General features: G+C 46.5%; 1 protein-coding gene across 5 annotated transcripts in view; it reads left to right on the forward strand.

The window, feature by feature from the left end:
- The window catches only part of RTKN2 (rhotekin 2), a 254,071-nt gene that overhangs the window by 71,422 nt on the left and 161,521 nt on the right, over nt 1-21,128 (forward strand). For all 5 annotated transcript variants that reach the window (XR_011024318.1, XR_011024319.1, XR_011024320.1 and 2 more), the window contains exon 5: nt 16,312-16,429. Coding sequence is in view for 2 of the 5 variants with exons in the window: in XM_068255554.1 (XP_068111655.1) it covers nt 16,312-16,429 (118 nt within the window). In the remaining 3 variants the exon portion in view is untranslated. The remainder of the gene's footprint in view (nt 1-16,311; nt 16,430-21,128) is intronic.

Below are 21,128 nucleotides of genomic sequence, written 5' to 3' on the forward strand. Positions count from 1 at the left end.
TTAAGTCAACCACTTCCGGCGTAAGGGGGGACCGCAAAGTGGGACTTTCGCTAGGCAATATGCTGCAACACATCGCTCCAGTGTGAAAGAGCCTTGAGAGACTACTACTGTGTCTCACGTTCCCTACTCCAATAGCGAATGTGTTCGTGGAACTTTTCAAAACACTCCCCTATGCATAGGGCAGGCTGGTCAGGACAGTAGGGACAATAAAAAGTGGTGTCACGCCTCATTCCATCCCTCTTACAGACACGACAATGTTTTCTTGGGGTGCGTTGACCTGGGGTACTCGGAAAGACATAAGCATAGTGTCTTTCATGTAGCCGGCTAACTACATTAGGGGGATTGGCCACGGCCCCTCCTGGATACAGGAGTTCCGAAATGATCTCTTCCTGAAATTTAAGGAAGGATCCTGTTCTCCCAGCCTTACTGTAGAGAACAAAGCTGTTGTACATTGCCAATTGAATCAAGTAAATAGCCACTTTCTTATACCAGCGGCTGGTCCTTCGGGAAACTAAATAGGGAGCCAACATCTGGTCATTGAAGTCCACCCCTCCCATGTTTAAATTATAGTCGTGGACGGCGAGGGGTTTCTCAACAACCTCAGTTGCTCGCTGAATTTGGACTGTCGTGTCTCCGTGAATGGTCGACAGAAGGTAAACGTCCCTCTTGTCCTTCCATTTCACTGCAAGAAGGTCGTCATTACACAAGGCAGCCCTCTCCCCCCCGTGCAAGTCGGGTAGCAGTGAGATATTGGGGGAAGCCCCGGCGACTAGGCCGCACGGTGCCACAGCAGGGAATTCCAAGTATCTTCAAATGCTGATAGAGGGCCACACTTGTGTAGTAGTTGTCCACATAGAGATGGTACCCCTTGTGGAATAAGGGTGACACCAAGTCCCACACAATCTTGCCACTGCACCCCAGGTAGTCAGGGCATCCGACCGGCTCCAATTTTGTGTCTTTTCCCTCATAGACCCTAAAGCGATATGTATAGCCTGTGGCCCTTTCACAGAGCTTATACAGCTTGACCCCATACCGGGCGCGCTTGGTTGGGATGTACTGCTTAATGCCAAGGCGCCCGGTAAAATGTACGAGGGACTCGTCTATACAGATGTTCTGTTCAGGGGTGTAAGCATCTGCAAATTTGGATGACAGGTGGTCTATGAGGGGTCGAAATTTGTGGAGCCGGTCATAGTCAGCGTGGCCTCTTTCATGACAGGTTGTATCATCATTAAAGTGCAGGAAGCGCAGGATGTCCTCAAAACATGACCTGGACATGGCAGCAGAGTACATGGGCATGTGATGTATTGGGTGCGTAGACCAATAGGACCGCAATACATTTTTTTTAGTTAGACCCATGTTAAGGAGAAGGCCCAAGAAGATTTTAAATTCGAAAACTGTGACCTGTTTCCACCGAAAAGGCTGGGCATGGGAGCTGTTCGGATTGTCGGTGATAAATTGTGTGGCCTTACGGTTGGTCTCTGCCACGACTAAGTCGTAGAGATCCTCGGTGAAGATCAGATGAAAAGCGTTTAGGGCCGATCCTAGATGATCTGTCTCCACCTGGACTCCAGACTGGGCGGTGAAAGGGGGCACTACGGGTGTGGCGGAATTAGGGAATTTCCAATGAGGGTTTGCCAGCACCTCTGGGAGCCTAGGGGTACTATGGGCCCGTGTTTCTGGTGGCTGCGACTGGGGTCTTACTGCACGTACCACCGAACCAGTTTCAACTGCCATGCTGGTGCTCGCCACTTCACCAGGGTCTACGGCAGTACTGGTTTTAAGTCCAGGATGTGCTGCGCTGTTGGTGCATGCCTCACCATCAAAATCTGGATCAGCGCTAGCACCACTCTGCTGGCCTTGAGGTTGATCCTGCGCAACCTGTGGTCCACTGACATGGGGTCGGGAACGCCTGGCGCTAGCAGGGACCACAACCTCGTCATCAGAACTATCGGTCAGAGAGTCACTGTCCTCTACAGGTTCATATTCTGAGCCGGATGATTCGTCGGATGAGAAGTTCCAATCACTCTCACCCGACTCGGCCATAATACTGTAGGCCTCTTGCAGGGAATACATCTTTTTTGCCATTTTGGGCTGCTAAATTTAGGGGGTATTCCTCTGAGACCACCCAGGAAAAAATGCACCTGTCTAGCAAATGGGAGTATTTGTTAAGTAAAGAGCTGCAATCGCTCAGTCTTGATTTTAAAAAAAAAATCAAAACTGATCTTTATAGCGTCGCAGCTATTGTGTTTTTTTGCAGTGATCAGAAAACAAAAATTTCTTTCACTTGGTGGGGAGGGCTGAACGCAAGTGCGGCAGAACGATCAGGCCTGATCGGGCAAACACTGCGTTTTTAGTGGAGCCTACTCTAAGGTGACCCTAACATACTTATATAGATCTGACTGTGATCAGTACTGATCACTTACAGATACTATATAGTACCAATGCAGATTAGCGACAGTGATGACGCTAATCAGCGACTTATAGTGATTGCGGTGTAGTGGGCTGGGCGCTAACTACCTAACAAAAGGGGCCTAGCTAACTCACTGGCCAAAAAAACAGTGCACAGGCAATAGATGTCACTCAGACCTCGATCAGAGCTGTGACAGGCGACCAGATATCAATCACAGTGCCGCTGTCAGATTCCAACAAATGTAAACAGCAATTGGAATCACAGGGAAATCACAGATGATCAAAAACCAATCACTAATCAATCAATCAGATGTCAAAAATCAGTACACAGACAATAGATGTCACTCAGATCTCACTCAGACCTCGATCAGAGCTGTGACAGGCGACCAGATATCAATCACAGTGCCACTGTCAGATGCCAACCAATGTAAACGGCAATTGAAATCTCAGGCAATCAGATGATCAAATACCAATCACCAATCAATCAATCGTCAAAAAAAATCAGTGCACAGACAATAGATCTCACTCAGACCTCGATCAGAGCTGTGACAGGCGACCAGATATCAATCACAGTGCAGCTGTCAGATGCCAACCAATGTATACAGCAATTGAAAACATAGGGCAATCACAGATTATCAATAATCACAACGCAATCAATCAATCAATCAGAAGTCAAAACACTGTGCACAGGCAATGATGTCACTCACATGTCACTCACATGTCACACAGACCTCGATCAGAGCTGTGACAGGCGACCAGATGACACTCAGACCTCAGTCAGACGCCTTGGCAGGGCCAGTGAGGGGGGTAGTGGTGGTGATCAGCGGCGATCGGGTGGGGAATCAAGCGGGGAAACGTGTGTGGCTTACTAAGCAGGGCTGCCGTCCTCTCTCCTGGTGGTCCGGGCGCGCTGTGACCAGGAGAGGAGGAGGCAGCCAGTATAATACACGTTGTTTACATAACGTGTATTATACACTTGGGATAGGGCTATTTGAAAGATCGCAGCCCGCCGGCGCTGCTAATTGGCCGGCGGGCTGATGACACAGGGGGGCAGCAAGTCATGCCGGGCGATGTGCGCTCGCATGCGCGTGCGATCGCCCGCATTTCTGTTTGACAGGACCTTCCGCCAATCGGCGTTAGGCGGTCCTGGGGCTGCCGCCGCGGCCACGCCTACTGGCGTGACGCGGGCGGCAGGTGGTTAAGAAGCCTTTTGTGTGCTGTCTCCAAGTTTGTTCTATTGTTTAGGGAGATCAGCCTGTCTAATTGGCTGTTATCATCAAGTGTATATCAGGGCTGTGCCTATTTCGGAGCTGCACCAATGATTTGGGCACTGCCATAGGCCTTAATGTGAATTTATAGCTATAGCGGCGCTCAGTGACTAATATATGTGTCTGCAATAGCAGGAACTCAAAATGAGCAAAGCTAGGTAACTTGGCCAATAACAAGAAGGGGTCCTGAATTGTGTATCATGAGTTGCTACAACTCGGAGTAGGAATAGTTTTTAACGCTACCCAGGAGTTTTGCTATAGCAGGGTGAGCCATCTGTCAGCTTCAATCTACGCCTAAATGTATCATTTGTCATTTTTGATTGCACGCGTGCCTGAGCTGTGCCTGAGCTATGCCTTCTGCTCTGTGATGAGTAAACATTAAGGGCCCGTTCACACTGCACGCGTTTCCATATGCGTTTTGGAAACGCGTGCGGGGGGGCCGACACGCAGGACATCAGACATTGCATAGAGTGCAATGTCTGATGTTCACACAGCATGCGTTCCGGACCTGTGCGGTCCGGGAACGCATGCTGCACGCAGATTTTACAAAAACGCGCGGCTGTCCCATTCACTTTTCAGTGATGGGATCAGCCACGCAACGCATACGAACGCGGATGGCGTGCGTTCGTACGCGTTGCGGTCCGCACTTTGTAGTCTGAACGGGCCCTGGCCCTTTCTGCGCTCCCAGGAATGTGCAGGAACTTAACACTTCAGGTTTTTTTTTTTTTTATGACTTCCATAAATTGTATTAAAGAAATATTTTCCCCCTAAAGTTTGTCATGCAGTGGCTTATATTTAAAAGCAGAGAGGACTTTCTAAGTTTAGTTCTACTTTAACTGCAGAAAGTTGGCAGCTACTTCTAATTGAGGATGAAATTTAAGCCTGATACACACTAGCAGTTATGATTGGCTAAGCGGTGACCAATTTCACCTCCATGTAGTATGAGGGCTTTCCTACATAATCTGGTCATAGTATTTCATATCTGTTGACCTTTATACTACATGGAGGTGGTGAAATTGGTCAGTGACTGGCCAAATCATCATTGTATACCAGGCTTTACAAGTCGGGAGAATAAGTGAGCCTGGAGTGCAGCTTCGATGTAGTTTTACTTGTTTTTCCTTATCTCTGAAAAAAGCTGGCATTATTTACAAGTGCTCCTTATGTTGATTTACATTTCACGGTAAATGATCTGCTCTGCAGTGGCAACATTCAAAGCTAATGAATGTCCTCCTTGACAACCTAATCAATAGTAGCTTGGATTTTTATTTTACCTAGCATTGTCTTTATTATATTTTCAATACAAGCTGCCTAAAGAACATGGGCAGGTCTGCTGAAGAGCTGAGACTGTATTGGTTTTGTAATGAAGTGGAACAATTACATATATAATCAAAGCAACCATTTTATATCTGATGCGGAGTTGTAAAGAAAAAAAAAATACAATATATATGTATATGTATATGTATATATATATATATGTATGTATGTATGTATGTATGTATGTATGTATACATACATATGTATGTGTGTGTGTGTGTGTATGTATATATATATATATATATATATATATATATATATATATATATATATAACTTTTTTTAAATATTTATAAATCCTCTCTATATTGAGTAGAATCTTGTTATAATACTCTGATATAGTAAACTCAGTGCTCAGGTCCCAGGTAATGCGTCTGTATAAAGATAAACTGTATGACCAATTCTGATATAGTAAACTACTTTTCCTGGTCCCTTGGAGTTTACTATAAAGGGATTCTACTGTATTTAATAAGTATACGCAGTCTCCGCCTTTAAAAAACTTGTTACATCATTTCAGATATACAAAGTTATCTTCATGGTCTCAATGTATAATACTAACTGAGGCACCAAAATATTTTAAACATTCTAAAAGTTACATGAAACAAGGCCATCATGGCCTATAAAACTGCCTGTGATGCGACTGGTTTGTGTACAGCAGCTCCCTTGATGTCAGATCAGCTTGGTGAACTAGCTTGACCGAGGATCGACCAAGAGCATTGTTCTCCCTACTCGCCCTGCCTGCTGTGTGACGTCACTCCTGTACCTTTCTATCACCCCTCTTCCCCGTGCAGCAGCTGAACATGAGGCTAGCGACGTGTCTGTATAGTGTCGAAACTTAAATGTCGCCTGAGGGATTGAGTCCTGATCCCTGCCAGGTGACATGCCTTGTATGTGTGTATGAGACTTATGGACCTGAGCACTCTAGAGCACACTAAGAAATTGGGCAGAAGTGCATTGGTGTGCCCAGGCCCTAAGGGAAGTTTGAACAAGAGTCATGCTGATGCTGTTATCCTTTGAAATGTACCCTAACTGAAGCTCTTGTACAAAATTACTTGCCTAAAGACAAGGAACCCTCAGGATCCTATTAACCACTTGCCGACCGCCTACTTCATATTGGCGGCGGCAAAGTGGCAGCCCCAGGACCACGTAACGCAGATTGGCGTCAGGTCCTGGGGCACTCTCTGGCCGGGGATCGCGCGCTGGGATGCGCGCGCATCCACCGGCAATAGGCTCCGCCCACCCGCGACGTCAACCCGCCGGCCAATCGGAAGCGCCGGCGGGTTGTTAACCCCGCGATCGCCGCTACAAAGTGTATAATACACTTTGTAATGTATACAAAGTGTATTATACAGGCTGCCTCCTGCCCTGGTGGTCCCAGTGTCCGAGGGACCACCAGGGCAGGCTGCAGCCACCCTAGTCTGCACCCAAACACACTGATCTGCCCCCCCCTGCCCCCTGATCGCCCACAGTACCCCTCAGACCCCCCCCTGCCCACCCCCCAGACCACCATTTGCACACAATCACCACCCTAATCACCCATCAATCACTCCCTGTCACTATCTGTCAACGCTATTTTTTTTTTTAGTCCCTAAACTGCCCCCTGCTCCCTCCTGATCACCCCCCCACCCCTCAGATTCTCCCCAGACCCCCCCAGACCCTCCCCCCCCCCCCCCCCCTGTGTACTGTATGCATCTATCCCCCCTGATCAACTGTCAATCACCTGTCAATCACCCGTCAATCACCCCCTGTCACTGCCACCCATCAATCAGCCCCTAACCTGCCCCTTGCGGGCAATCTGATCACCCACCCACACCAATAGATCGCCCGCAGATCCGACATCAGATCACCTCCCAAATCCATCGTTTACATCTATTCTCTCCTCTAAACACCCACTAATTACCCATCAATCACCCATCAATCACCCCCTATCACCACCTGTCACTGTTACCCATCAGATTAGACCCTTGCGGGCACCCAATCGCCCGCCCACACACTCAGATTGCCCTCAACCCCCCCCCCCCTTATCGATTCGCCAGTGCATTATTTACATCCGTTCTTCCCTGTAATAACCCACTGATCACCTGTCAATCACCCCCTGTCACTGCCACCCATCAATCACCCCCTGTCACTGCCACCCATCAATCAGCCCCTAACCTGCCCCTTGCGGGCAATCTGATCACCCACCCACACCAATAGATCGCCCGCAGATCCGACATCAGATCGCCTCCCAAATCCATCGTTTACATCTATTCTCTCCTCTAAACACCCACTAATTACCCATCAATCACCCATCAATCACCCCCTATCACCACCTGTCACTGTTACCCATCAGATTAGACCCTAATCTGCCCCTTGCGGGCACCCAATCACCCGCCCACACCTCAGAACGCCCTCAGACCCCAGCCCTGATCACCTCGCTAGTGCATTGCTTGCATCTATTTCCCCCCTCTAATCACACCTTGAGACACCCATAAATCACCTCCTGTCACCCCCTAGCACACCTACCCATCAGATCAGGCCCTAATTTGCCCCGTGTGGGCTCCTGATCACTCGGCCAAACCCTCAGATCCCCCTCAGACCCCCTTCCGATCACCTCCCCAGTGCATTGATTGCATCTATTTTCCCCTCTAACCGCCCCCTGAGACACCCATCAATCACCTCCTGTCACCCCCCTAGCACTCCTATCCATCAGATCAGGCCCAATACATCCTGTCATCTAAGAGGCCACCCTGCTTATGACCGTTTCCACAAAATTTGCCCTCTCATAGACCACCTGTCATCAAAATTTGCAGATGCTTATACCCCTGAACAGTCATTTTGAGAAATTTGGTTTCCAGACTACTCACAGTTTTGGGCCCGTAAAATGCCAGGGCAGTATAGGAACCCCACAAGTGACCCCATTTTAGAAAGAAGACACCCCAAGGTATTCTGTTAGGTGTATGATGAGTTCATAGAAGATTTTATTTTTTGTCAAAAGTTAGCGGAAATTGGATTTTTATTGTTTTTTTCACAAAGTGTCATTTTTCACTAACTTGTGACAAAAAATAAAATCTTCTATGAACTCACCATACCCCTAACGGAATACCTTGGGGTGTCGTCTTTCTAAAATGGGGTCACTTGTGGGGTTCCTATACTGCCCTGGCATTTTAGGGGCCCTAAACCGTGGGGAGTAGTCTAGAAAACAAATGCCTCAAAATGACCTGTGAATAGGACGTTGGGCCCCTTAGCGCACCTAGGTTGCAAAAAAGTGTCACACATGTGGTATCGCCGTACTCAGAAGAAGTAGTATAATGTGTTTTGAGGTGTATTTTTATACATACCCATGCTGGGTGGGAGAAATCTCTCTGTAAATGGACAATTGTGTGTAAAAAAAAAAATCAAATAATTGTCATTTACAGAGATATTTCTCCCACCTAGCATCTGTATGTGTAAAAATACACCCCAAAACACATTATACTACTTCTCCTGAGTACGGCGGTACCACATGTGTGGCACTTTCTTGCACCCTAAGTGCGCTAAGGGGCCCAAAGTCCAATGAGTACCTTTAGGATTTCACAGGTCATTTTGCGACATTTGGTTTCAAGACTACTCCTCACGGTTTAGGGCCCCTAAAATGCCAGGGCAGTATAGGAACCCCACAAATGACCCCATTTTAGAAAGAAGACACCCCAAGGTATTCCGTTAGGAGTATGGTGAGTTCATAGAAGATTTTATTTTTGTCACAAGTTAGCAGAAAATGACACTTTGTGAAAAAAAACAATTAAAATCAATTTCCGCTAACTTGTGACAAAGAAAAAAAATCTTCTATGAACTCACCATCCTCCTAATGGAATACCTTGGGGTGTCTTCTTTCTAAAATGGGGTAATTTGTGGGATTCCTATACTGTCCTGGCATTTTAGGGGCCCTAAACCGTGAGGAGCAGTCTTGAAACGAAATTTCTCAAAATGACCTGTGAAATCCTAAAGGTACTCATTGGACTTTGGGCCCCTTAGCGCAGTTAGGGTGCAAAAAAGTGCCACACATGTGGTATCGCCGTACTCAGGAGAAGTAGTATAATGTGTTTTGGGGTGTATTTTTCCATATACCCATGCTGAGTGGGAGAAATATCTCTATAAATTGACAATTGTGTGTTAAAAAAAGAAAACAATTGTCATTTACGGAGATATTTCTCCCACCCAGCATGGGTATGTGTAAAAATACACCCCAAAACACATTATACTACTTCTCCTGAGTACGGCAATACCACATGTGTGGCACTTTTTTGCAGCCTAACTGCGCTAAGGGGCCCAAAGTCCAATGAGCATCTTTAGGCTTTACAGGGGTGCTTACAATTAGGCACCCCCCAAAATGCCAGGACAGTGAACACACCCCACAAATGACCCCATTTTGGAAAGTAGACACTTCAAGGTATTCAGAGAGTAGCATAGTGAGTCCGTGGCAGATTTCATTTTTTTTTTGTCGCAAGTTAGAAGAAATGGAAGCTTTTTTTTTTTTTTTTTTTTTTTTTTTTTTTTTTTTTTTTTGTTACAAAGTGTCATTTTCCGCTAACTTGTGACAAAAAATAAAATCTTCTATGAACTCACCATGCCTCTCACTGAATACTTTGGGATGTCTTCTTTCCAAAATGGGGTCATTTGGGGGGGATTTGTACTATCCTGGAATTTTAGCCCCTCATGAAACATGACAGGTGCGCAGAAAAGTCAGAGATGCTTGAAAATGGGAAAATTCACTTTTGGCACCATAGTTTGTAAACGCTATAACTTTTACCCAATCCAATAAATATACACTGAATTTGTTTTTTTTTATCAAAGACATGTAGCAGAATAACTTTCGCGCTCAAATGTATAGGAAATTTTACTTTATTTGAAAAATGTCAGCACAGAAAGTTAAAAAAGTCATTTTTTTGACAAAATTCATGTCTTTTTTGATGAATATAATAAAAACTAAAACTCGCAGCAGCAATCAAATAGCACCGAAAGAAAGCTGTATTAGTGACAAGAAAAGGAGGTAGAATTCATTTAGGTGGTAGGTTGTATGACTGAGCAATAAAACGTGAAAGCTGCAGTGGTCCGAATGGAAAAAAAGGCTCTGGTCCTTAAGGGGTTTTATGACTGCAGTCCTTAAGTGGTTAAGGTTTCTCTCTGTATTTTGATGTTGCTGAGCGAAGATTAGTGACCTGGAAAAGTGAAGATTTGCTCCACTTCCTGCAGCATAGCCCGCCTGTGCATGCGCACTAAGCTGGAGCCACTCGTGTACAAGCAGCTCTGTGCTACTTGTGCGTGCACACTCCTAACGGGAGCGTGGCCCCCGATCTGCAGGTTACCCGGGCTCTGCAATGGTGGACATCGGAGTAGTGAGGGAAGCCTCGATAGGAACCTGAGACTTCCTTTAAGCTGTGTACAGGGCTGCGGACCCAACATGACGCTGACTCCTTATTCTGATACTTACCAGAGAAACTACCAACTCCGACTCCACAGCCCTGGGTATGTATCTGATTTTGATCCTGAGCTTCAGTTCAGGATCACTTTAAATCATCTGCACAGTTTGTTTCTCATACTTTTCTCCTCCCACCACCCTTCCCATAAGGCTAACAGAGAATATTTGAGTTGGCTACACAAAAGCTGCACAAGAGACAACACACGGAGGTGACTTTGGATAAATATTCCTAATGATTCAGTCCAAAAAGATCCTAAAGGAGAAAGAATGTTAGTCAAAAGCAGGAGAGGGGAAACTAGCACTTCATTTCAGAAGATTGCCTTTTTAAAACCAAAGGTATTTGCAATAGTTCAGGTTTGAGTGAGCTCTGAGGTGTTCCACAATGCATCGCTGCTGAATATGCAAATCATTGCTTTATTGTACCTGATGGCTGATCACACCTCCAGAACAGCTTTAATGCAATTAAGTGTCAGCTCATTGATACTGTCTTTCCCCTAAAATATGACCTCCCCCGAAAATAAGACCTAGCTTATATTGCAAGCATAAAAATATAAGCCATCCCCTGAAAATAAGACCTAGCTGCACACAGAGCAAGGCCCAGTTGGCCGATGAAAGTTGGGGTAATACCTGCGCTCACTGCTCCCAATCCCCCCCCCCCCCCAAAAAAAAAAAAAAAAAACACCACCCCTGATCCTGGCCGCCTTCTCCAAAAAGTCTGATCCCCCTGGGCTGCACCTAAGGTGCGTACTTCATCTTAAATCATCTTTTAGATCAGCGGTGAAGGCAGCTAAACTTGAACAGTAACAGAGCCCATATACAGGAAGTGATCTTTGTTTACTTCCTGTATAAGGTGGTGCTGTTACTGTACATCTTTAGCTGCTTTCACCGCTGATCTAAGCTGAATTATGCACAGTGTTAGCCGCAGCCCACAGGTGGATCCGACTTTCTGGAGGAGGGGGCCAGGAGCCGGGGAGACCGTGCCTTATTTTCGGGAAAGCACGGGTATTACAGAGCCAAACTAATACAGCATGCGTACAGACTGTTATGGATTGGTTGATCCTCATCAGTGCATGGCATGGATTAACATGGCTCTGACACATCATTGCATTCCAGCGGTCCCGGAGGTGTGTTCAGCTATCAAGGACAACAGAGGAGATTTGCATATTAAGCAGTAATACATCTGGGACACCTCAGAACTCACTCCAACCTGAATCATTGCAAATACCTCATGTTTTAAAAAGGCATTTTAGTAAGAAGCCTTTTTGATCCTTTGTTTCCCCTTACACGCTACTAGGAGTCCTGGTTCACTATGACCTTGCTGGGCAATCTGTAGCACTTCAATTCGTGCAACAAAAATTTACTGTATTTGTCAGGAACCGGCCCCGCGGCACGCCTGTAGATAAGGTTCCCGACTGAGGGTTTGACCAGATCAAGCGGGAAGCTGCCTTATTCGGACTACAACAAGGCCGTCGCCCCCTTAAAGCACTTCTCACTGCCACCACTAGCTGCTGCTAGACACTTCAACGATTCCCACTGTGCTGTCGAGTGATCTGCACGCAGTCCGCGTTTTCATGTTTGGGTAAGCTGTGCGCTTAGGCCAAACACGGGAAACACACACTCACTCACTCACTCACACTCACACTCGTACAGTAGCAAGGCACAATCAGGCACTGAACTCGTAACGTAAATTACACTGCAGTCTCTTTCTGGGCTATGAGCGTTGGCTTAGTACAGCAGAAGTCAAACTTATTAAATATTTAATATTCCAAAAAGTGGAACAGTGCAGACAACAATATGTACAAAACAAAGTAAAAATCACCGATACACAATAAGACAGTTTGCATAAAAATATATGGGGATAAACGTTACCAGCATATAGATCTGAGCGTTGTTGTGAGGAGAACGCGGTTCTGGTCAGACCAGGATAGTCCTAGCGTCTTGCTATCTCCAAAGAACTACAACTCTAAATCTTCCTAGCTGAGGTTTTCTAGCCATATTTGTGGCCTGGGGCCACTCAAATGTCCAGATCAAGGAATAATCCAATGTCCTCAGGTGTGACAGCACATCCTTGCTGAGTTTCCTGTTGGCCCTTGAAGTTTGCAGAGATTTCCCATCTCCCCATAGATCTTATTTCCACAGGTAAAATTGTAGTCTAGCACACACATCAAAAATACTTTTTGAGTAAGGCTTCCTGGCTTCTTCAACATTCCAGCAGGCTGTCATATGTAAATTCCTGGCTCAGGCTAGTGTGATCAGCAGCCAGTCCAGGTGACAATAGTACACATCTGAGACAGTATTTCACAGCGGATCAAAGGTGGGGACATGCCTGCTATTGGCCTAATTAGCTATTTTCTTGCCTGAAGCTAGCAAACCAATTTAGCATTTCCTGCTCTACTATTCACAAGAGTTCACCCTTCGGATGCAAATGTACTATATACTGGCCTACAGAAGATCCAATTAGCAGCTTCCAACTTCCAGAGGAACTGAATACAGACTCAAAGTAGCAGCTTCCTTGAGCCATACACATGACACAGACAGAAAAATATGGCTTCCACGATATACAATATGGCTGCTATGCTATACACAACCTTACAGTATTATCCCCGAGTTTGAAGTCCTTTGGTAACGTTAGTTTGACTACAATTTACTCTGCTGCCCATGTAACTGCACTTACTATTGTTTCAAAATACAGTACTTTTATTTGAACGCTAATGAAATGTAACGATACAGATTTTAACATTTCTTGAAATGTCTGGCAGTTGAATAACAAACTTTCCGTACAGAACAGATCCACCAGGTTTAACATGTAATATACTGTATTTTTAACATTCAAGGGGGATTTTTTTCTTTTGTTCCACCTTTTTATTATTTTAGTCCTTCATGGCAGCTTAAGCTGCTTTTACTTGTAATAGGCTTTTTATACTCTGCCAGCAGACTTAATCTCCTAATACTGCCAATAACATGTTTCCATTAATGGATAGCAATGCTTTTTGAAGATCATCTCTTGATATATTTCTTCTTGCTGATGTAGAAACACAAAGCTGACCTTTTGCATTGTAATGGAGCTAGATGGAAATCTGCATATGAAGCAAGCTATTCTATGAAGCAAGCTCATTTTCTGCATGTATCGTGTTACTGTGTCCTTGCTTCTCTCTAATAAATTGCCCAGTACAATGTATAATTTTGAAGATCATGTGGCTAATGGTAATCACCTACTGTAACATATTAGACATTTTTCCTTTCTTCCTTATTTAAATCTATTTTTATACACGTCTCCATATAGAGCAAAAAATTATTTGTATTACGGCCATACCATAAGTTATATTTTGCGTTCTAAATGAATGCTTAAAGCAGAACTGTAATCACCTTTATAACAACAGATATTGGGTGCCACCCACTTGGTATACCACAATATTCTGCTTTTAATGGCCTCAAATCTCAACCATGATATCTTAAAGGACATCTGACCTGAGTCAAAGCTACCTAAGGTACAGAGGTGGGTTCCTGCGGGATCCACATAGCTGTATGGGTTGTCTGTTCTCCTCATTCGGCCTTTCAGCCTCTGTAATCACTGGACAGGAGGAGGCAGGCTTGCAGTGATGTTCCCTCCTATCAACCTCCCATTCCTTCTCCTTTAAAGAAAAACTGTAATGAAAAAACCTCCCCTGGGGGTACTCCCCTCGGGTGGGGGAAGCCTCCAGATCCTATTGAGGTTTCCCCTGTTCTCCTCGGCGGTGGCGAAAATCCTCCCGGAGTGGCGGCGATGTAAATATTTACCTTTCGGGATCCGGGGCGCAGTATCCGCTCTTCTGACGGAGATAGGCGAAAATAGCCGATCTCCATCAGGCCGCTCTACTGCGCAGGCGCAAGTCACCTGCGCAGTAGAGCGGACCCGACGGAGAGCGGCTATTTTGGCCTATCTCTGTCAGAAGAGCCGTAACCGCGCACCCCTGGAGCCAGAAAAGGTAAATATTGCACAGGCCGACAAATTGTCGCCTGTGCGTTCCGTGGGCTGCAGCGAGACCGCCGTGGGACACAGGAGGATGGGGGGAGCCTCAATAGGGTCCAGAGGCTTCCCCCTACTGAGGTGAGTACCCCCCCAGGGCAACTTTTTTCAGTACAGGTTTTCTTTAAGGAGAGTGGATGGAGCAGGGAAGGAGGGAGTGGGAAAGTGATAGGAGCGAACATTGCCACAAGCCTGGCTCTTTCTGTCTAGGAGTGATTACGGGGTGTGGGGTGGTGTTACTGGGTGGCAGAGAACAGCGACATGTCAAGTCTGAGCGTGACCACACTCAGATCTCACTCTGGGGGGGGCACCTGTACAGCGCCGGTACCAGGCGCTAAGCGCCCTGCCGGTTCAGGAAACCAAGCTGAAAGGCCGGTGACTTCACTGCTTGTTAGCTGCCCATGTGAAAGGGTGCAGGTCCCGGTATATAAAAGACACTCCTGTGGAGCACCATCACTGTGAGCTGACCTTGCATGATATCTGACAATAACTGAGACCTGCCAGGATCTGACATCAGGCTGTGAGTTCAACCTCACCTGTAATGCCCCAGCACCTGACCTTAAAATATGATCTTGCTGAGATCCACCCCCTTGTGAAGCCAGAAAGCTCAGTGTGCTTCACTTCACAGGCTTGGCTGCATGAAATTAGGTTTCTGCAGCAATCCTGTCAATTTCTTGTAATGGATTTATTAGGTCTCCAAGAGGATGTTTTAACATTTGGGGGGGCCAAGGGTATTTGTTCTCCTGACCTGCCTGCCATATTCTGTACCAAAATAAAAGACTTCTAAAATGAAAACAAAGTTGCAGAATATAAAAGCAAATATGTATATTTTGACCTTAGGAACTGGATTTTTAAATATGTATGCCATGAGGGTATATTACTATTATTTTTGCAAATAAGGTCTTGTATTCATCGATGGTGTACAATGAGAAAGCAAAATACAAGAAACAGAAAAGAGACACATTTATTTCCAAATACAATAATGTCACCATACATTATGCTGGGAACATAATCTAAATGTAATAACCAGGATGGATAAGCAAATAAAATATATGGGTTTAACTTAGTTAGCACTGTTTATCGTAAAGCTATACTGGATGTAATTGGAGAAATGGTGTGGGTTTTTTTTTTCTATTTTTTCCCCTTGATTTCCCTTTAAAATGCATAGAAAATAAGGTAATTGCTAAACAAAATTATTACACGCTTAAAGCCGAATTTGTCCTGGAAAAAAAAAAAAAGATAGATAGATAGATCACTTAGGTGTGATAAGTAGTAGTAAAGTTATTGGTGAATCAATGGGATCAGCGCTGATATGTGAAAATTGCTCTAGTCCTGAAGTGGTTAAACATGGGGATTGTGTGTGTGTGTGTGTGTGTGTGTGTGTGTGTGTATCTCCTCCTTATCATTGTCTGGGGCCCTACTTGGAAGATTCTTACTTCCTGTCTGTTACTATTGTCACAAAGAAGAAGACATTGGGCTTGATTCACAAAAAGGGTGCTAACTGTAAGCACGGCCGTTTTCGCGTGAATTTTCGCGTTTGCGCGTGATTGCGAATTTTCGTGCGCAATTAAGTTTTCGCGCACAAACGCAAATCATCCGTTTCACGTGAAAATTTGCATAGGTGCGCAAAAATGATAACGATTGCGCGCTAAGCCCATTGTGTAAAGTCTCCAACATTGAATGCAAGGCTGCAGTAAAAACCTCCAATGGTACTAATGCTTACTCCTTCTCTTAAAACATAAAAATGGGCGGTGTATCACTTGAAGGGAGTGAACATTCATGGTAGGGGTATCGCCTAATGTAACTCCCTATGTTGGAAGTCTGTGAAGCTTGTTCATGTGCACAATAAATGAGACTGTGTTTTTCTTTTCTCTGCAGAATCACAACGCTATGCAGTCTTTTGCATGCTAAAACTGGACCAGGAAGTATTTGACACAAACTTGGTCTTTGTGGACAAAACTATGACAGACATTTGCTTTGAAAATGTAATTGTATTGTAAGTATTTTATTTTTCTTTCTATATTACATATAGAAACATGAACATGCTTCGAACTATTAAACGGTCACCTGAAAAACTGAGTTGCAGACTACCCAGCCAGCTCATGGTGACCCAGAACTCCTAGGAGTGTGTAAGGGGCTACAAAGGACCAAAAAGCCCTCTAACTAAAATGTAAAACAAAACCAAAGTTTGCCTTCTTAAAGTGAACCTCCGGACTAAAAATCGACTCAGCAGCACTGAAAAGGCCTGGTGTTTCTTTAACAGTTTCACAGCATCAGAACTTTGTTTTTCTTATACAAGCCTCATTTTTAGCTGCACAGAAGAAAACTGCCCGGGCTTTTTTCCCCCGATGCTGTGCAAAGCATGATTGGATTTCTGATTTTGTGGTTCTCGGTCTGCTGTTTTAGTGCAATTTTTTTTTTTTTAACATTTTGAATTTGACATTTGAAGCCTAGTGTGTGCAGCTGGGAGGGGTAATCAGGACACAGGACAGTTGGAACTGTCTCTTATGCTCCCTGTCACCTCCTTTCAACCAAAAAGATGGCTGCCCCCATGAATCACAAACATTTGCCTGTTCTTTTAAAACAGGGTGGGTAAGATATTATATTACCTATCTATTCTAATTAACATAACTAATGTAACTTGATGACACTGTTTGTTTAGGCTGAAGTTCCCCTTTAAAACAGAAGGCATTTGCGATAATTAAGGTTGGCTTGAGCATATGTCTCCCACGATGCATCAGTGCTGAATATGAAAATCATCCTTTATTGTCCCTGTAAGCTAACCACACCTCTAGAACTGCTGAAATTCAATGAAGTCAGCTTGTTGTATGTACAGAGCCACAATAATCCAACATGCAATGCAGACTGTTTCGGATTGCTTGATCCTCATTGGTGCATGTACCGTATATACGCGGATATAAGTCGACCCAAATATTTGACCCTCTTAAGCTGGATTTTTTTTGATGACTCAAGTATAAGTCGACCCAGATCTGGCTGGGATAGACACCTGCTGGCTGAGATCAATAACGCTGCTCTCTCCCTGCCGCTGCACAGTGATGCTATATCTGTATAAACAGTGCTGACACTTCAGGGGGAGCAGCTATTAGACAGGCCAGGCTTATGACAGTGATGCTCCCCCCCCCCCCCCCTCCACGCTTATGACAGTGATGTTACCCCCTCCACGCAGGAGAATGGAATAACCCCTGCTCGCTACATATGCCTTCAGGTAGCGGCTGAATATGCTGACCCCCGCTAAGCACGTGATCCTCCGTAGCTGCAGGGGTAGGAGCTGCTCACTATGCCTCACTTGTACCTGTCTAGCTGAGATTACTTAACGCAGCTCTCTCCCCAGCAATCGCTCTATAAACAGCGCTGGCACTTCAGGGAGAGCAGCTATTAGCCAGGCTGTGCTTATGACAGTGATGCGGGGAAGAGCTTAACTCGCGGGGGCGGGGCTTAAATCACCGATGTCTTGTTAAAAAAAGCTGCTTGCATCAGGGACAGCTGGTGAGGACAATGATCGGTGGCTGGAACGGAGAGATTTAGAGCGTCTCTTACCTCTGCAACGGTGGTAGCAGCTGCTCTAAATCTCTCCATTCCAGCCACTGATCATTGTCTTCCCCAGCTGTCCATGATGCAAGCAGCTTTTTTTAACAAGACATCGGCGATTTAAGCTCCACCCCAATGATTTAAGCTCAGCCCCTGCATCTCTGTCCTAAGCACAGCCTGGCTAATAGCTGTTTTATAGAGCAATTGCTGGGGAGAGAGCTGCGTTAATCATCTCAGCTATCCAGTACCAGTGAGGCACAGCGAGCAGCTCCTACCCCCGCAGCCATTGAGGATCACGTGCTGAGCGGGGATAAGCATATTCAGCTGCTGCCTGAAGGCATATGTAATGAGCGGGGGTTAGTCAATTCTCCTGCGTGGAATGGGGGGGGGGCAAACTTTGAAAAATAGAACAAATTATGCTGGCCACAAAAGTGATGGAAAACATGTTTCAAGGGGACTAACACCTGGAGGGGGGCATGGCGGAGTGGGATACATGCCCAAAGTCCCGGGGAAAAATCTGCTTTTGACGCAAAGCAGCGTTATAAGGGCAGAAATCACATTGAATGCTAAATTGCAGGCCTAAAGTGCTTTCAAACCTCTTGCATGTGTATACGTCAATCAGGGAGTGTAATTAGAGTTCTGCTTCACACTGACACACCAAACTCACTGTGTAACGCACCGCAAACAGCTGTTTGCGTAGTGACGGTCGTGCTGGACTGGTGCGCACCATGACGAGAGTGTAGGCCGTGGCGGTTTTCAAGCCCATATGGTCGCCGAGCTGTGGTAGCTCAATGATGGAGCAACAGTGACTGTCCAGCTGATCAAATTTGGTCTGACCACAATGAAGCAAGGACCTTATTATCTTTTGTGTGCCACCCCCACCCGAGACACTCAAATAGCTGGCGGTCATGGCTTCATTGTGATACGCAAGCCCCTTCACCGCGGCAAGGTAATGATCACGAAGGGGGATGGGCACATGCACATGCCTTTTGTCTTTTTGTTGCAGCCGCCCGCAGTGCAGCCAGAAAAATTAGTATAGCGGCAGCTACTAGCAGCAGCCTTAAAAATTCAGGAATCCGCCTAGAGTCCTGGACCCTGTTGGTGGTGGCGGAGAAGGCAAGCCGGCCTGCAGGCAGAGATGCTGTGTGTGGGGACTGACTTAGTCTTCGGTCATGCAGTAGCCCTCCGGGATCCATGCCTCATTCATTTTTGATAAAGGTCAGGTACTGAACACTCGTGACTTAGGCGACTTCTCTTCTCAGTGACAATGCCTCCAGCTGCACTGAAGATCCTTTCTGACAGGACGCTTGCGGCAGGGCAAGAGAGAAGTTGTATGGCAAATTGGGACAGCTCTGGCCACAGGTCAAGCCTGCGCAACCAGTAGTCCAAGGGTTCATCGTCGCTGCTCGCAGTGTCTACATCCACGCTCAAGGCCAGGTAGTCGGCTACCTGCCGGTCCAGGCGTTGGTGGAGGGTGGATCCGGAAGGACTATGGCGAGACGTTGGACTAAAGAATGTCCGCATGTCCGACTTCACCCTGAGATTGCTGGAGCGTCCTGTCCTTGCCTGCGTGGACTTGGGAGGATTACTGCCAGTGGTACCTTGATTGCGTTGTGCTGTCACATCACCCTTAAACGCATTGTAAAGCATCATTGCCAGCTTATTCTGCAAGTGCTGCATCCTTTCCGCCTTGTGTTGAGTTGGTAACCGGTCTGCCACTTTGTGCCTGTACCGAGGGTCTAGTAGCGTGGCCACCCAGTACAGGTCATTCCCCTTGAGTTTTTTGATACGGGGGTCCCTCAACAGGCTGGACAACATGAGGCCATCTGCACAAAGCTACTCTCCATCTCCTCTTGCTCTTCCTCAGTGACGGCACGCAACTCCTCTTCCTCCCCCTCCCCAGCCACGAACAATACCACGGGAACGTGGAGCAGCAGAAGCCCCCTGTGACGGCTCCTGCGGTTGTTCTTCTTCCGCCGCCTCTTCCTCCTCCACAGAAACACCTTCCTCATCATCATCCGAGTCTGCCTCCTCTCCTTCCCCACACGACGACTCTTCTTCCTCCTCCTCCCCCCTCTGTGCTGCCGCAGGTGTTGAGGAAACATCTGGTTCGGATGAAAATTGCTCCCACGACTCCTCCTGCCGTAACTGTTCTCGTTCTTGCTTCTCCACAGCTGTATCCACCACTCTACGCACGGCACGGTCCAGGAAGTAAGCGTAGGGGATCAAGTCGCTGATGGTGCCCTCAGCGCGACTCACCAGTTTGGTCACCTCCTCAAAGGGTTGCATGAACCTGCATTCATTTCGCATCAGTGTCCAGTTGTTGGGCCACAACATCCCCATCTTCCCAGATTGTGTCCTTCTACTGTAATTATACAGGTACTGGGTGACGGCTTTCTCCTGGTCTAGCAGGCGAGAGAACATGAGCAGGGTGGAATTCAAGCGCGTCGGGCTATCGCTGATCGGGCATCTGAATGTCCGCAAAGCGTGCCATGGCTGTGTAAGATCGCCTGAAATGCCCACACAACTTCCTGGCCGGCTTCAGGACGTCCTCTAAGCCTGGGTACTTGGACACAAATCTTTGCACGACCAGATTCAGCACATATGCCATGCAGGGTACATGTGTCAGCTTTCCCAAATTCAACGCGGAAATGATTGCTGCCGTTTTCACACACCACGTTGCCGATCTCCAGCTTGTGCGGGGTCAGCCATTGCTCCACCTGTTTAAGAGCAGCCAGGAGAGCTGGTCCAGTGTGACTCTCCGCTTTGAGGCAAGACATGTCTAAGACTGCGTGACACCATTGTACCTGGCATGCAGCATAGGCCCTGGGATGCGGAGGCTGTGTAGCTGGAGAGGAGATCGCGGCAACAGCCGAGGAGGAGGATGACGACAGCGAAGAGGATGTAGCAGGCGTAGAGGAGGTGGCAGGAGGCCTGCCTGCAAGCCATGGAGGTGTCACAAGTTGGTCCGCTGCGCAGCCACGTACTCCCTGCTTGCTGCCATCGGTCACCAGGTTGACCCAATGGGCTGTGTACGTAATGTAGCTGCCCTGCCCGTGCTTGGCAGACCAGGCATCCGTGGTCAGGTGGACCCTTGACCCAACGCTCTTCGCAATAGATGACACCACTTGCCTCTCAACTGCACG

This window comes from Hyperolius riggenbachi, chromosome 10 (assembly GCF_040937935.1).
Source record: "Hyperolius riggenbachi isolate aHypRig1 chromosome 10, aHypRig1.pri, whole genome shotgun sequence".
Lineage (NCBI taxonomy): Eukaryota > Metazoa > Chordata > Amphibia > Anura > Hyperoliidae > Hyperolius > Hyperolius riggenbachi.